The sequence below is a fragment of the Coregonus clupeaformis genome, chromosome 1 (genome assembly GCF_020615455.1).
Source record: "Coregonus clupeaformis isolate EN_2021a chromosome 1, ASM2061545v1, whole genome shotgun sequence".
Lineage (NCBI taxonomy): Eukaryota > Metazoa > Chordata > Actinopteri > Salmoniformes > Salmonidae > Coregonus > Coregonus clupeaformis.
The window spans coordinates 45421917-45440260 of record NC_059192.1 but is presented as its reverse complement, the minus strand read 5'-3'; the positions used below and the strand labels follow the sequence as shown (position 1 = coordinate 45440260).

The 18344-nt window shown below is 43.7% G+C and overlaps 1 protein-coding gene across 2 annotated transcripts in view; it reads left to right on the top strand.

Annotated features, from left to right (window-relative positions):
* LOC121569244 (inositol polyphosphate-5-phosphatase A-like) overlaps nucleotides 1-18344 on the top strand; it is a 233116-nt gene that overhangs the window by 113265 nt on the left and 101507 nt on the right. For both annotated transcript variants that reach the window (XM_041880055.2, XM_041880046.2), the window contains exons 3-4: nucleotides 4062-4162; nucleotides 5206-5293. In XM_041880055.2, coding sequence (XP_041735989.1) covers nucleotides 4062-4162; nucleotides 5206-5293 — 189 coding nt within the window. The remainder of the gene's footprint in view (nucleotides 1-4061; nucleotides 4163-5205; nucleotides 5294-18344) is intronic.

Sequence of the window (18344 nt, the reverse complement as noted above, 5' to 3'; positions counted from 1 at the left end):
CCGGACTACGGTTTGCAACTGCACATGGGGACAAAGATCGTACTTTTTGGAGAAATGTCCTCTGGTCTGATGAAACAAAAATAGAACTGTTTGGCCATAATGACCATCGTTATGTTTGGAGGAAAAAGGGGGATGCTTGCAACCCGAAGAACACCATCCCAACTGTGAAGCACGGGGTTGGCAGCATCATGCTCTGGGGGTGCTTTGCTGCAGGAGGGACTGGTGCACTTCACAAAATAGATGGCATCATGAGGAAGGAAAATTATGTGGATATATTGAAGCAACATCTCAAGACATCAGTCAGGAAGTTAAAGCTTGGTCGCAAATGGGTCTTCCAAATGGACAATGACCTCAAGCATACTTCCAAAGTTGTGGCAAAATGGCTTAAGGACAACAAAGTCAAAGCCCTGACCTCAATCCTATGGAAAATTTGTGGGCAGAACTGTAAAAGTGTGTGCGAGCAAGGAGGCCTACAAACCTGACTCAGTTACACCAGCTCTGTCAGGAGGAATGGGCCAAAATTCACCCAACTTATTGTGGGAAGCTTGTGGAAGGCTACCCGAAACGTTTGACCCAAGTTAAACAATTTAAAGGCAATGCTACCAAATACTAATTGAGTGTATGTAAACTTCTGACCCACTGGGAATGTGATGAAATAAATAAAAGCTGAAATAAATCATTCTCTCTACTATTATTCTGACATTTCATATTCTTAAAATAAAGTGGTGATCCTAAATAATTTTTACTAGGATTAAATGTCAGGAATTGTGAAAAACTTTGTTTAAATGTATTTGGCTAAGGTGTATGTAAACTTCCGACTTCAACTGTATATAATTGATAGGATGTGTCTGTTTATCCAGACACTCAAAGCGCTTTACTCTTCAGTCACTCTCACTCCAATGAGAGAGAATGATGACGAGAGTGATGGTGATGACAGTCATCTACGTTTATGATAATGTAAATAGATGTTACTATGGCCATGGAAAGGCAGCATTAAAGCAGTGCAGATTTTGTCCATTCTGCTGCATTACGAAGTGACTCATACTGTATTTAAACAGCTGTTAAATAGTTTAACACCAACCATAGTGTGAGTGTGAGTCGGCTTTACCCAGTAGGTGTGTTGACTACTATTCATACAGTAGCTACAGGAACAGTAACACTGACTCATTCCAGCCAGTGTCCCTCCTACATCCATATCCAGGCATCAGGCAGGCATCTCCAGGGGATAGGAGGCTCATCACACAACCATGGCACGAGGCACGTCTCTCCTCACTGCAGTCTGCAGCTCAGAACCCAGGCTCCTGTGACGACACACATTGGACAACTTGGTCTGATAGCAGCCAATTTAGGATAGCTGTGGACGTGATGTGCTTGATGTTGAGCCAGTGGTCACAAAAGTTTTGTGGATCTAATACCCTTTTTACACTACTAAGCCAAACTGTGCCAAGCCACCTAGCCAAGCTGTACTGGGCTGAAAAGAGTAACGTGAAAAGAAAATATCAGACCCAACAAATTATGCTTCGTTCAGCCCGATAGTGTGAATCGGCATGCGTTTAGATGTAGGCTACTATAAATGGATTTGTACTGGTGGAGATAAATGATGAGTGTTGTTCCAGTTAGGTATTGGTTGAAATGGAAAATGTTTCCAAACTGAGAACCAGAATTATGGACTAAGCCTAATGATTATTTTATATTATGCTCAATGGTAATGGCATATATTACATTGTTTGGCCGTCAAATAAATCAAGCGCCTTATCTTCCACGGTAGCAATATTAGTTGATGGTGATATGTTATTGCCATTATTAAGGGAACCTCCTAGGAATCAGGATGGATTGAGACTGTGTGGTCTAAAAGCTTCACTGTATAGCAACTGTCTGACTCTGATAGATCTTTACTGCTCTTAAAGGGATAGTTCACCCAAATTACATATTGGTTTCCTTACCCTTTAAGCAGTCTATGGACAAGGTATGCAATCCATGCTTTGGTTTAGTTTCCCTGGCACTATTTCCACCTGCTAACGTTTTAGCATTTGGCGCAAATCCCTTTCAAGTCATGGGACCAATATTTGAATTTCTCGCGCATAATGTTCAAATGATCTATAATTGACTTTGTTGAGCTTCAAAATACATTTTAAATACTTTTGGATGATTTGGACATCGTGCGAAAAATGATAATATCGGTCCCATGACTTGAATGAGATTTGTGCCACAAATGCCAAAACATTAGCATGGGGAAACCGTGCCAGGGAAACTTAACCTAAAGCATGAATTGCTGTCATACCTTTTCCATAGACTGCTTGCAGGGTAAGTAAACCAATGTGTCATTTTGTAATTTTGGTGAACTATCCCTTTAAGGCTTACACGACTGTACACAGTGTTTTATTGCCCTCATATTGAAAATCAATCTGTCAACTATAACTCTTAGTCTGAAATCAAAATGAACCGATAGATCAAAAAGTGCCGCTGAGGGTATCTAGAATGGGTTGTTTCGTTGGCCTTCAGAAAGATGGAGGAGACTTGGATAGTTGTTCTTGTTCGACCTTGTATCAGTAGCATTTCTGATTAAAGTAGTAGGATTAAATTAGGCTTCAGGATTATGAGTCTGCATGGTAAACTAGAGCTGGAAGAACAAACAGAAAACCCACGGCTGGACAGATACAAACACGCAAACACAAAATACACACACAGTCCAGCATTCTCCCTCTCACATGCCCACAGCTTAACTAGCTAAAGCTCCTTGAGAGTCTGACCTTTTCAGTGGGAGCTGATAGGTCCACTAATCTTTCTAAGTTTGAGAACCCTGGTTCTTAGGTGCCCAGTCTCTGGGTCATCCAGCTAAGTGACAAGCCATAGCTTGATGGAAAATCCATAGTGTTATTGCCATACATTACTTTTATTAGATTTTGCATTTAGTGAGAATAATGCAGGTGGGGGAGTGAAGTAGGGGCAGAGTAGGCCCCCAGGCCTGGAGTTGTCCCAGGCTTAACACCCCCTCCCCCCCGGGGGGCCACATATCCTGGGTGACGGTGATCTATGGCCTGCCCACCATCCATAGCTCGACCCTGTGAGTGCCTCTGAGGGCTGTAATTCACTCAGCAATGGATTTTCTGTCACGGGTCGGCACCCCTGAACACTCTGGGCTTGCTGGCAGTGCACTCACAAACACCTCTTAGTGTTAGGGGACAGGGGGGGGAACATGGAAGAGGTCATATGACTGGAGTGGAAATGACTGTGTAACGTCTCTCTCTGCTCTGAGTGCTCTCCTTCTCTGACCAGGTATTTGTTAGCCTGATCCCAGATCTGTTTTTGCTGTTTGCCAATGACTATAGATATTGCCTAGACAGCCCCAACAGATCTGGGACAAGGTGTTTATCAGTGTAGATCGCCAACATCTCTTCATTCATGTACCGTATATTTTATGACAGGGCTATGTTCTGTAACATGTATTTTCTGTAGTGTTTCCCGGATTCTGACTTAATGATAACATTTCCCAATGGTGAGAGACTCGTTATTGATCTAGTGAGACGTCTCTAACTCCCGACGTTGTCTGTCACACCCTGCACACAGAGCCCCAGAAATATCTGTGGTGATGCATTGGAACAAGCAAGCTACAAGTCTTCTGTCTGACACTGTACTGTACAGTAGCTGGGATGGTTTTCCCTGTTGGCTGTAAAGTATCTTGGCCTCTGCTAGTCGTTTGTCCCCCAGTCTTGGGTTTTACCCAGTTTCTGTCCAACTCCAAAACCACCAGACCTTTATTATAGGGTTTCAATGTGCAGTAAATGGGTGCTTTGTGGTTTTTGGTTAGGTTTGTTGCCTGGTTGTGACTTTAACATCCTTTAATTCAGCTATTTGTGGGAATCTGAAATCGTTAGAGAACAGTGCTCTCTTGAAGAAGGCAGTATCATTTCTGTTAGCAAACCTAAGTTCAGAATGATATATAATTTGGGTGAGAAGTTCCTTGTGTTGTGAATGATTATGACCTAAATGAAATGACCTTTTTCATACTGAAACCATCAAGTTGTTAACTCTATGCCTGGTTCTCTTCTTCTCCTTTGCAGACGGTCCAATCACACAAGCCCCACTTCATTGCAGTGCACTGTCAAGAGGTGGGCGGGAAGAACTACGAAGCATCCATGTCACACGTAGATTGTTTTGTCAAGTAAGTGGCCTCACAACCTCACACTTGATGGTCCCACTTGAAATTGCCCTTCACTGAAGAGGTGCAGCCAACTCTAGTGTTCATAGCTGACTTTAGTGATGATTAGGGGGTATTTTTCTGTCAAGGAATCACCCACAGCCTTGGTCCACAGAAAACTATGACCCAAAACTCTGTGAAAATGAGTGAACAACTCCACCTTCTGGTGACGACTTATTTGGTTTCATTTTTGGTTTCATTTTTTTCCAAAAAAGGTCAGAAGGTTATGACTTTCATATAATTAAACGGATGTACTAGATTACCATGAATTGAATAAACCTTTTTGCAGGGCTTGTTTATGTGGTCTTTCTTGTTTATTCATAGGATGGAATTATCTATGCATAGTCACTTTAACTCCACCCACATGTACATATTACCTCAACTAACCGGTGCCCCTGCACATTGACTCTGTACCGGTACCTCCTGTATATAGCCTCCCTACTGTAATTTTATTTTACTGCTGCTCTTTAATTATTTGTTATTTTTATTCTTTACTTATCTATTTTTTACTTAACACTGTTTTTTCTTAAAACTGTATTGTTGGTTAAGGGCTTGTAAGTAAGCATTTCACTGTAAGGACTATACCTGTTGTATGTGGCGCATGTGGCAAATAACATTTGATTTGATTTGAATAACATCATGTTTTATGTCAATGGGGATTCGTAAAGATGCTATCAAGTGCTCTCTTGATGAACCTCTTTCAACCAATTTAGGGTGTCCTGTTGTGCATTTATTAGCAGGGGATATAGATAAGCAGAAGAGACTGTCTATGAGGCCTCAACAGATTTAGCAGAATATCCCAATACTCTCACAATCTCCTGTTCCTCATCTCTTCTCCTTTAAGGGATAGTGTGAGATTTTGTCTCTGCGTGTCATTTGAAGGAAGTTAAAGGTAGTTTTGTGCGCCATTGCTAACTAACGTTAGCGCAATGACTGGAAATCTACCCGAACAACTAGCATGAAATAACTTTATTTTCATATTGTGATGTGTGTCCTCTCTCTTCTAGAGAGCTGCTGTCCAGCGATGCCATGAAGGAGTACAACAGAGTCCGTGTCTACCTCGACGAGAACTACAAATCCCAGGAGCATTTCACAGTAAGTGCGGCTGGTCCATTTGCCCTCGCTAAGTGGTTCTCTTCCTTTAGATCTCAGGAGATCTTGACTCACAACAGACGGGCTGTATTCACCTGGGTGTTGCACAGCAGCCATTTCCATCAGAATGCTCTACCCACATCAGTGACATTAGATAATAATTATTATTATTATTACATTAGATAAGATGTCCGAGGAAAAATGTAAGCTGAAGCTCAGATGCTAGTAAGAAGTTAATTAAGAAATTCAATCAAGTAATTATTTCAGGGACTTCAACCCTCACAGACTCATTTTCCTCAGCTTTGTGGACCCCAGCATTTTATTGGAATGTGCAATAATGGTAGACCACCACAAGGCGGTGCTAGATGGTATGGAATGTTTTGTGGATCTAAAAACCAGCTGCAACCTTTCAAGTGTTATGAAATGTTATTTGTCACATGCTTCATAAACAACAGGTGTAGACTAATGGTGAAATGCTTACTTACGGGCCCTTCCCAACAATGCAGAGAGAAAAATGTACAAATATTCAAAAAAATTATAACACAATAAATAAATACACAATGAGTAACTATAGCTTGGCTATATACACGGGGTACCAGTACCGAGCCGATGTGCAGGGGTAAGAGGTAATTGAGGTAGATAAGTACATATAGGTAGGGATAAAGTGAATAGGCAACAGGATAGATAATAAACAGTAGCAGCAGCGTATGTGATGAGTCAAAAGAGAAAGTGCAAAAAGGGTAAATGCAGATATTCCGGGCAGCTATTTGGTTAACTATTTAGCAGTCTTATAGCTTGGGGGAAGAAGCTCTTCAGGGTCCTGTTGGTTCCAGACTTGGTGCATCGGGAGCGCTTGCCGTGTGGTAGCAGAGAGAACAGTCTATGACTTGGGTGGCTGGAGTCTGACAATCTTTAGGGCCTTCCACTGACACCGCCTGGCATAGAGGTCCTGGATGGCTGGGAGCTTGGCCTCAGAGATGTACTGCGGCGTATCCCTCTGTAGCGCCTTGCGGTCGGATGCAAAGCAGCCATAGTTGGTGTTATCAGCTTGGTTGTGGCTTCTATTTTGCAGGACATTTTTGACTTTTTCACCCTCATATTAGTCTGCTTACATAATAGCCTATCATTTGTATAGTTCGCCATTTATATTACAGCAAGTCTGATGGACTACAAGTCATATTTAGCACATTGTCATAATTATCACAAAGATGTGCAACGCTTGGGCCAAATTGTTGCTCGGTTAATTTTATGGCCTGGTCGCTCAAGATCATGCACAACCACACGTCAGTTGCATTGCATGGCCTCTTGGTGGAGCCAGATACTCAGTGTTGATGATACCAGTTGAAAGTTTCATCTTCAACATCCAGACACCATGCCCCCCCTTTGGACACACACACACATTTAATGCTGATAACATTGTACTCCCAACAGTACATTTGGAAGAAGTTAAGAATGGGGGTGATGGTTAATTCACTGGCTCTGGAGCCCATAAAGAGATGGGGAATAGATGTGGTTTAAGGACCCTGCTAACAATCAGTGTAGCCATGTTTTCCTTTCTATCCTTCTAGGAGGTATTATTACCACGGTACACTGCTCTAACAGCGGTAACAGCAAACAGTCGTAAATCACACCACCACCACCAGTCAGAAATGCTCTTTTCATAAACCTATTATGAACGTATTGGAAGCGTTTGCCCTATTGCTAAAATAATTAACTGCCATTTCGGTTAGGTGATGACGATTATATCCACTTGTTTTGATATTTGAAGTTTATTTAAGGCTCCGACACGCCAGTAGCGTTTGCCGGCCGAGAGTACTTAGTACTTCTGAACAGAGTGCCGGGTTGTAATTTGCGAACCAGGTGCAAACCGATTTTACATGTTGAATCGCACGAAAATGTTGGCAGTCAGACATCCACCAGCGGGTGGTCCCTCAAACACAGCCTGCTGAACGATCGGCAGACGAACGGCAGATCAACATTCGGTGTGCTGTGTAGGGTCCTTTTTAGACTCTCATATCTTGAATAAGTTTATAAGAATAAATATGTTTAGAGATATTCAAATCGGGGCGACAGCAAGGATAACAGACTCTCTCCTGTGCGCTTCACATAGGGCTTGCCATTTAGCCCGGATGACATCACTCATATTTGTTTTCTTAAATTTCGATTTCTGCTTGTGGGTAATTGTTTGTTGTCTGCTCTGCCTGTCAATTTCCAGATAATGTAAGTGGCAACCCCGGTGTGGCTCCCTGAGCCTACCAGTAATGGCAGCCTGTGTGTGTTTTCCTTTGGAATATATATGTGAGTGTGGCAGCAAGCGGATGTGCTATAATGTAGTGAAAGTGTATGGTAACGGCCTGAGGGAGTGTTTACTCTACCTGTCTGTCTCTGTCAGATACGGTGGATGGGTGGCGGTGCCATATGCTTCCCTCGCGCCACAGCCAGCGCAGCCTCACCATGCCTAATGAAGCACACGGCTGAGTGTGTTTGAGCTGTGTCAGCGAGGTGTGTGTTTGGGTAATTTGAGCACACCTCTTAATTTACCAAGGAAGCACTGGCTGATTCTTTTGATTGTAAAGAGACTAATATGTCGACAGGCTAAAACTGTCAAAGAGGAAGCTGGTTTTGAGGGTAGGGTTTTTATTTAGATTGTTTTCCCCTGTGTGATAACCTGGACTACGTTTTATGTCCAACATGAGGACACTTGTGGGTTACCAGTGTATCTTAGCACACGGTGGTCCTAACTCCATACCAGAGCAAGTCTGTCAATCAGGAACCGAGCCCGTGTTGGAAGCAGGCCAGCCTAACCTCCACATCTCTCCCAGAGGGAGGGTGTGTGTGTGTGCTGTGCAGTGATGGAGTGGGGTGGGGGTGGGGGGGCCGTCTTGAGTGACACATCCTCCTATGGCTGAGGCCTGGTGTTTTACGGGGCTGTTAAGGTATACAGCAGGTAAAATGTCAATTAGGAAAGCCCGCCCTGATAACTCAACTCCCAATCCACTTGTTCCAGGCCATTAATATTTATCACGGGCGCGGCCCTTTGGGCTGCTGGGGTGTCATGTGGAATGATGTTCACTAATGCCTTGCCTTTATTACCTAGGCTAGCGTTCCTCACAGACTGAGTGTGTGTGAGTAGGCAGACACACACCGCCCTTACAGTTTCTGTCACAGCACTCACTCTGTTTTTCTATGCTTCATAGCAGAATTATGAAAAAAGTATAACAGTATTTATTACAAACACACACACCTTCTGCATTGAGTCAATGGCTACGAGTGACATACAAATGAACACACACACACACACACACCAACACACACACCCCTTACACAGCCCTCAGTTGTTCTGGAGCATTTTAGTGTTAAATTAAAGGCGTCCTTCCCTGCTCTGGTCCACAGGACAGGAGTGAGAGGCCAGAGGACAAATCAGGCTCTTTGCTCTGACAGGAATCTCACTCCGTTTTTGCGTCCGTGTCCGTTCTCAACCCAGCCGTCACATTGGCTTAATCTGTTTAGCTGCTATTTGTGCTGGGTGCTATCTTTGACAGCTCCACTGGATGTTTTGATTGGATTTCCCCTGTGGTATCCTTTGGTGTGGAGACTAGAGAGTGTTGTCACCCTGAGAGACACTGGGTGCACTCCCATCAGCTCCCCGTTCCGTCTATCCAGTTAGCTCTGTCTGTACTGTGTGCACACACGCACAAGCACACACACACGCACAAGCACACACACACGCACAAGCACACACACACACGCACAAGCACACACACACACGTACATGCAGCTACGTTCTGTATACACAATGAGACCCACATACAGACTCAAAGGAAGGTATGCATTCCTAAGCTTTCAAATTAGAAAGTTCAATCAAATGTTTTATTTTCTTCCTATCAGAGTTTAGCCTACTTTGAAACTTGTTTAGTCAGTTTACATGATTATTTCCCAGCTCTTTTCTCCTCAAACCTAATGGTGCCTCCTGAGTAGCTCAGATCTATCTCCGTGGTTGGGATGAGGGAATAGATGCTGAGGGCTGGGCCCCATTTAGAGGCATCTCAGAAACTGCCAGCAGCACCCCAGACTGCTCCAGAGGTGAGACCTTAAAGGTGCAATATGCAGAAATTGCTCCGCCATTTCCTGGTTGCTAAAATTCTAATAGTTTGTCTAATTTCAGTTTATGTGGCAAAACAAGCAGTCATTGTGTAGAGAATCATTGTACCATCTAAACCGCTGTGAAATATATTTTCCATAACCAATCATATTGTATTTTCAGCTGTTTGAAGCTGGTGTACAAAACCGAAAGTAAAAAGAACACAAAAACGTAACAACGGGAAGCATAGAAATAGTGCACATAGAACATATCTTCCACTTCTTAGACTTGCTTTCAATGAGAATGACAGATCTATAACTCACATTTCTATGTGAATTTGGTCGGGTCGCCCAAAAAGCTACACATTGAAGCTTTAATTCCTGCCTCCAGCAGGCCACAGTAATGTAATCATCAAAACTGCACCCAGCACAGCACCCAGGTATTTATGAACACTTAATGGCCCACTGCGGTGATAGAGCCTGGGCCTGTGTGTGTGTGTGTGTGTGTGTGTGTTCACTTGCGTTGTGCTCATCACCTATTTTCATGATGCACCACCATCTCCCCTCCCCCTTTAATGCCAGATGATGGGGGATTGTTTCATCCTTTACCCCTTAAGCAACCCCTGCTCTGCATTTACAGAGCGAGAGAACGACAGGGTGGTTGCTACGCTAGTTTACACACACAGGTTCAACAAGGAGGACCAACCCCCACCTAAACACAAACCCCTCCACCCTCATGGGCTGGGAGATGGCATCGTGAGGATACGCAGGTTAAAAATGGCAAACTAAATCTCTGGCCTCTTATTTCAATATGGTGAGAAGTACTGTGCAGGCGAGGCAATTTGAATGGAGTAGATGTCATCATTGTTGGGCCATAACTCTCCCTCACCATCAGTCATGCACTCAGGGCATGCAAGTAAGCGCATACACACACCCTCACTCACGTACACACACACACACAACACACACACTCAGGACGTGTTGAGCAACAATCAATGAATCTGCCATCAGAAGTGAATTATGAGGGAGAGAAAGCAGGCTGTGCCTCCCTGGAAAAATGTAGGTTGAAGATGTGTATATAATGAATGGATTGAAAGGAGATGCCGAAAAATGTATGCATTTATTACAAGGAGCCTAATCTACAGAACTCAGCCTATGCCCACCACTGGACCAACACAAAAATGAGAATCTGACACGCACACATTCAAGCACACGTACCCACACACACCGTCCGTCCCCTTCACCCTCATAAACAGAGCTCTGATAAAGTGTTTGTGTGTGGTGGGATTGGTTTAGTGGGGGCTGCAGGCAGGACCTGGGCGGGCAGTAAATCAGGTCTGTCTGTGGGGTGGGGGTGAGGGGTGTGTGTGTGGGGGGATCGCCAGCACAAATGATGATGTGATTCCAGCATGCAGCGGCCAGGTGCACCTTGCCACCATACATTATGATGTGCGGACCCCAGCCGGCGAGGGGCAGAGTGAAGGTGAGCCTGTCATATCGATCTTTTTAGCGCTAAAATATGAGCCACTTTACTCAGCTCCCCAGCGCAGTGATGTGAAAAATAATAACTCGGACCCAAATTAAAAATATTGATCGCTTAGGATGTGTTGAGAGCAAATAAACATCCACCTCCCTCCTCTTCCAACACCCTGACTCCCCCTTCTCTCCCACCCCAGGGCTGGGTCAGGGATGTTGGTGTGCCGGACTGTAAATATATCTGGCCATCTCTACTCCTCTACCAGCAAATTATAGTCTTATACGGCGTTGCCAGGTTGTGGTCTGTATATTTCCCCAACCCAAATGAACAGGCCTAGGAAGTTGCTCTGTCCCCATCCACTCTGTCATTGATTGATCTGGTCTTGACTCCATAATCTGGCATTAGCCATGCTTTATTGATGGCCCTCAGTCATAATTCTTTGCACATCGGAGCTTTATTTTATTTCCGGCCCGTAACGTATGAGCTGACACCCGGCCATCAAATGTGTGGTAAAACAATTGCCACAAGGTACATTTTATTGCCTGCTCCATGCATTTGTGAGCAGGCAGGCAAGTGTCCTCTGCCCAGGTCCTGATGAATGGTCGCGTCGAGTGGGTGAGTATGAAAATGAGAGGGGAGACGCCATGCATGGGGGAACAGAGTTAGACCGCCTTCAGCAAATCTAAATTAAAACCCTCTGACATGCAATAAAAAGAAACTCTAATGTATGTTCAATTGCTTTCATGATGAGGCCTGTCAAGTATCCTTATCAATTGTGTACCTTGCCCCGCCTCATCTCATTTTGAATCAGGGTTAAGCTATGTCCCTAATACACAACATACAATGTCAAAGACAAATGTAAACCACTTAAAACATCCAAAACCTCATACTTAAAGGGAAATGTCACAATATTAGTCATCTCCAGCACCACCCCAGCATATGTGAAAGTTTAAATGTCCCTTTAACTTTCCTACCAACAACTGCTATCGATTGAATTGAAGGACATAGAAACGCGCCATTTTCACATATGTTGATGTTGGGGTGGTGCTGGAGATGATGAATATGAAGTTGAACATTTTTTAAATGTCCCTTTAACTTTCCTACCAACAACTGCTATTGATTGAATACAATGACATTTGTTTCCTGTATCCTACGAGCGAGAGTGAATGAATAGAGATTTGATGAGCAGGGAGAGAGATAGTGGGTCGGTGTTTCAGTGGAGACGAGGCATTGGGATCACTTGCTGAGTGTTGACATCAGTGAGGGCACTATCTGGCGACGTCTCCTCTGCTCAATTGCTCTCCTCTCCACTCCTGGTGAAAGCTGGCGTCAGGCCCTGCACATAGCTACTAGCTGATCTGATTCCCATAGGTATTAATTCTCCCATGCAGCAGGACTTGATTTGCATGGCCCAGTTGACCCAGGCAGACACTGACCATTACTTACCCATTAGCTAATCGCTCTGGTTTGATTTCCATAATCCTCCCTCTATTGAAGGCCCTCACAGGCCCCCAGCTCTCTGGAGAATATAGGCAGAGAGCCCATATCCCCCCCATGCACACACAGACACTCACTTTTAATTCTTAAAACACACTATCTAAGCCAGGGTTCTTCAATTCCGGTCCTGGAGGGCCGAAACACCTCTGTTTTTCATCCTCTCCTTCTAATCAGGGGCTAATTCAGACCTGGGACACCAGGTGAGTGCAATTAACTACCAGGTAGAAATAAAAAACGGAAGTGTTTCGGCCCTCCAGGACCGGAATTGAAGAATCCTGATCTAAGCACTGAAACAATCCTCATTTGAACAAAAATACATCAAATACACAAACATATACTGAGTGTACAAAACATTAAGAACACCTGCTCTTTCCATGACAGACTGACCAGGTGAGTCCATGTGAAAGCTATGATCCCTTATTGATGTCACTTGTTAAATCCACTTCAATCAGTGAAGGTGAAGGGGAGACAGGTTAAATAATGATTTTTAACCCTTGAGACAATTGAGACATGGATTGTTTATGTGTGCCATTCAGCGGGTGAATGGGCAAGACAAAATATTTAAGTGCCTTTGAACTTGGTATGGTAGTAGGTGCCAGGCGCTCCGGTTTGAGTGTGTCAAGAACTGCGACGCTGCTGAGTTTTACACCCTCAACCGCTTCCCGTGTGTATCAAGAATGGTCCACCACCCAAAGGACATCAAGCCAACTTGACACGACTGTGGGAAGCATTGGAGTCAACATAGGCAAGCATCCCTGTGGAATGCTTTTGACACCTTGTAGAGTCCATGACCCAATGATTTGAGGCTGTTCTGAGGGCAAAGGAGGGTGCAACGCAATATTAGGATGGAGTTTCTAATGTTTTGTACACTCAGTGTAGGTATAACATGTCACTTTGTAAGATATATTTCTCCCATAATAAACTTTACAAATCATAGCAAATGTCTCCACCCTGTGGGTGGTGGCCTGACATCCCTGTGAGTGGCAATTGCCGCTGAGTGTGTGCTGTTAAGATTTGTGATTGTGATGTGTGTGTTGGGGTGTCAGGGTAGGCGTTGCTAAATTGCTCCCGGCGTCTCTTTAAAGCCCCTTTATTAACATGAGTGTCAGAGCGATGCTTATCGGTCTATGCAACAGATTAAGCCCTCAGGAACATGATCATATCTGAGCTCCACTCCAGTCCCTCTCAAGTGCTCACTTCTCCTCTCAGAGCAGAGAGGCCTTCACAAGATAATGTGAGGGTATTATCAAATCAAATCAAATTGTATTTGTCACATACACGTGTTTAGCTAATGTAATTGCGGGTGTAGCGAAATGCTTGTGCTTCTAGCTCCGACAGTGCAGTAATACAGTGGGGAAAAAAAGTATTTAGTCAGCCACCAATTGTGCAAGTTCTCCCACTTAAAAAGATGAGAGAGGCCTGTAATTTTCATCATAGGTACACGTCAACTATGACAGACAAAATGAGAAAAAAAAATCCAGAAAATCACATTGTAGGATTTTTAATGAATTTATTGGCATATGATGGTGGAAAATAAGTATTTGGTCAATAACAAAAGTTTCTCAATACTTTGTTATATACCCTTTGTTGGCAATGACACAGGTCAAACGTTTTCTGTAAGTCTTCACAAGGTTTTCACACACTGTTGCTGGTATTTTGGCCCATTCCTCCATGCAGATCTCCTCTAGAGCAGTGATGTTTTGGGGCTGTCGCTGGGCAACACAGACTTTCAACTCCCTCCAAAGATTTTCTATGGGGTTGAGATCTGGAGACTGGCTAGGCCACTCCAGGACCTTGAAATGCTTCTTACCTAGCCACTCCTTCGTTGACCGGGCGGTGTGTTTGGGATCATTGTCATGCTGAATGACCCAGCCACGTTTCATCTTCAATGCCCTTGCTGATGGAAGGAGGTTTTCACTCAAAATCTCACGATACATGGCCCCATTCATTCTTTACTTTACACGGATCAGTCGTCCTGGTCCCTTTGCAGAAAAACAGCCCCAAAGCATGATGTTTCCAACCCCATGCTTCACAGTAGGTATGGTGTTCTTTGGATGCAACTCAGCATTCTTTGTCCTCCAAACATGACGAGTTGAGTTTTTACCAAAAAGTTATATTTTGGTTTCATCTGACCATATGACATTCTCCCAATCCTCTTCTGGATCATCCAAATGCACTTCAGACGGGCCTGGACATGTACTGGCTTAAGCAGGGGGACACGTCTGGCACTGCAGGATTTGAGTCCCTGGCGGCGTAGTGTGTTACTGATGGTTGGCTTTGTTACTTTGGTCCCAGCTCTCTGCAGGTCATTCACTAGGTCCCCCGTGTGGTTCTGGGATTTTTGCTCACCGTTCTTGTGATCATTTTGACCCCACGGGGTGAGATCTTGCGTGGAGCCCCAGATCGAGGGAGATTATCAGTGGTCTTGTATGTCTTCCATTTCCTAATAATTGCTCCCACAGTTGATTTCTTCAAACCAAGCTGCTTACCTATTGCAGATTCAGTCTTCCCAGCCGGGTGCAGGTCTACAATTTTGTTTTTGGTGTCCTTTGACAGCTCTTTGGTCTTGGCCATTGTGAAGTTTGGAGTGTGACTGTTTGAGGTTGTGGACAGGTGTCTTTTATACTGATAATAAGTTCAAACAGGTGCCATTAATACAGGTAACGAATGGAGGACAGAGGAGCCTCTTAAAGAAGAAGTTACAGGTCTGTGAGAGCCAGAAATCTTGCTTGTTTGTAGGTGACCAAATACTTATTTTCCACCATAATTTGCAAATAAATTCATTAAAAATCCTACAATGGGATTTTCTGGATTTTTTTTTCTCAATTTGTCTGTCATAGTTGACGTGTACCTATGATGAAAATTACAGGCCTCTCTCATCTTTTTAAGTGGGAGAACTTGCACAATTGGTGGCTGACTAAATACTTTTTTTCCCCACTGTATCTAACAAGTAATATCTAACAATTGCACAACATATACCCAATACACACAAATCTAAGTAAGGAATGGAATTAAGAATATATACATATATGTACAAGCAATGACAGAGCGGTATGGACTAAGATACAGTAGAATATTATAGAATACAGTATATGCATATGAAATGCGTAATGCAAGATATGTAAACATTATTAAAGTGACTAGTGTTCCATTTCTTAAAGTGGCCAGTGATTTCAATAGGCAGCAGCAGCCTCTAATGTGCTAGTGATGGCTATTTAACAGTCTGATGGCCTTGAGATAGAAGCTGTTTTTCCGTCTCTCGGTCCCAGCTTTGATGCACCTATACTGACCTCGCCTTCTGGATGATAGCGGGGTGAACAGGCAGTGGCTCGGGTGGTTGATGTCCTTGATGATCTTTTTGGCCTTCCTGTGACATCGGGTGCTGTAGGTGTCCTGGAGGGCGGGTAGTTTGCCCCCAGTAATGCGTTCGGCAGACCGCACCACCCTCTGGAGAGCCCTGCGGTTGCGGGCGGTGCAGTTGCCGTACCAGGTGGTGATACAGCCTGACAGGATGCTCTCAATTGTGCATCTGTAAAAGTTTGTGGGGGTTTCAGGTGCCAAGCCAAATTTATTTAGCCTCCTGAGGTTGAAGAGGCTCTGTTGCGCCTTCTTCACCACACTGTCTGCGTGGGTGGACCATTTCAGTTTGTCAGTGATGTGTACGCCAAGGAACTTGAAGCTTTCCACCTTCTCCACAGCGGTCCCGTGGATGTGGATAGGGGAGTGCACCCTCTGCTGTTTCCTGAAGTCCACGATCATCTCCTTTATTTTGTTGATGTTGAGTGAGAGGTTATTTTCCTGGCACAACACTCCCAGAGCCCTCACCTCCTCCCTGTAGGTGGTCTCGTCATTGTTGGTAATCAAGCCTACTACTGTTGTATCGTCTGCAAACTTGATGATTGAGTTGGAGGCGTGCTTGGCCACACAGTCATGGGTGAACAGGGAGTACAGGAGGGGGCTGAGCACGCACCCTTGTGGGGCCCCAGTGTTTGGGATCAGCGAAGTGGAGATGTTATTTCCTACCTTCACCAACTGGGGACGGCCCGTCAGGAAGTCCAGGACCCAGTTGCACAGGGCAGGGTTCAGACCCAGGGCCTCAAGCTTAATGATGAGCTTGGAGGGTACTATGTTGTTGAATGCTGAGCTATAGTCAATGAACAGCATTCTTACATAGGTATTCCTCTTGTCCAGATGTGATAGGGCAGTGTGATGGCGATTGCATCGTCTGGGGATCTATTGGGGCGGTAAGCAAATTGAAGTGGGTCTAGGGTGACAGGTAAGGTAGAGGTGATATGATCCTTGACTAGTCTCTTAAAGCACTTCATGATGACAGAGGTGAGTGCTACGGGGCGACTGAGTGTGACTAAAGATGGGGTTATATGAAGAGATGTTTACCCATCTAACCATATTTATAGTTTGCATTAAACCTCAAATATGCTGTGGTGTTTGATCAATTACAATTGGTTATCTTCTTAAAATCTGGATTTCCTACTTCTATACAGATCCTATACATATCACTCAAGACAGTGCATTTTAAATGTTGTTTCCTCGTTAATTCCTGCCATGCAATCCTGTATGGTATATTCTGTACAGCAAGTATGCATTCCCTGTGTACTGTATATTCTATAGACCTCCGGTGCTCTCTAAGAGGTTTGCTTTAATGACATGAAACTGACTTTGGTTACACTTAATTTGGAAGCTTGTCTGTGTGTGAGGGCGCCGGTATCTAGGTCTCCCCTACCCCCTGAAGCCATCAGCATTATTCATGTAGGTAAGAGTGCTTTACTACTGAGACGGAGTCATTACATCTGCCTGTGTATATGGCTTGCCTATGTTTCTATGTGTATTGGCTTATTCATGTTTTGCTGATGTCTGCTACTTAGGCTTATTAATAGGTTGTTGATATTAATCCAGGGGGGACAATTTATAGATCTGCTAATGATGTAATTTCTGGACAATATTTCTGTCTGTATTTGTCTGACAATATAAAAAAAATTAATCATCACTGTATGTCTAATAAATCACTTTGTTTGTTTTAATGAAAATAACTCCAAATATATTTAATAATGTATTTCCCTGAGCCTCCTTTTGCCATTGAAATGCTCCGTCTGATCGTATGGGTGTTTTGATACAAATGTAAATATATTTGCATACACAGCCCTGATTGGCGGATAAAGTAGGAGGCTATATATGCAAATAAAAGATGACTGGTCATCGGTCAGAATAATCAGATCAGATTGTGATGTCATGATCTGGGCTAAAAACTCCATCCCACCTGAACGAGCTGAAATTCAAGGCATTTTTTTCAAACAACTCTTACACAAAAAGGGCATTATCATAATTTTCACAATTTCAGTGTTATTTCGACCTTATCGTGTGGAAATACAGTATCATTAAAAAAAAATTAAATCACGTTTTGGACTGCACTGCTCCTTTAAGGGACCCCTTTTGACTCGAGCACCCCCAGTGGCAAAAGTTCTTTATAGCCTCTTTAACTCTAATACACCAGTGGAAACAGTGATATGGATTACAGTGGGGGGAAAAAAGTATTTAGTCAGCCACCAATTGGGCAAGTTCTCCCACTTAAAAAGATGAGAGAGGCCTGTAATTTTCATCATAGGTACACGTCAACTATGACAGACAAAATGAGAAAAAAATATCCAGAAAATCACATTGTAGGATTTTTTATGAATTTATTTGCAAATTATGGTGGAAAATAAGTATTTGGTCAATAACTAAAGTTTCTCAATACTTTGTTATATACCCTTTGTTGGCAATGACACAGGTCAAATGTTTTCTGTAAGTCTTCACAAGGTTTTCACACACTGTTGCTGGTATTTTGGCCCATTCCTCCATGCAGATCCCCTCTAGAGCAGTGATGTTTTGGGGCTGTCGCTGGGCAACACAGACTTTCAACTCCCTCCAAAGATTTTCTATGGGGTTGAGATCTGGAGACTGGCTAGGCCACTCCAGGACCTTGAAATGCTTCTTACGAAGCCA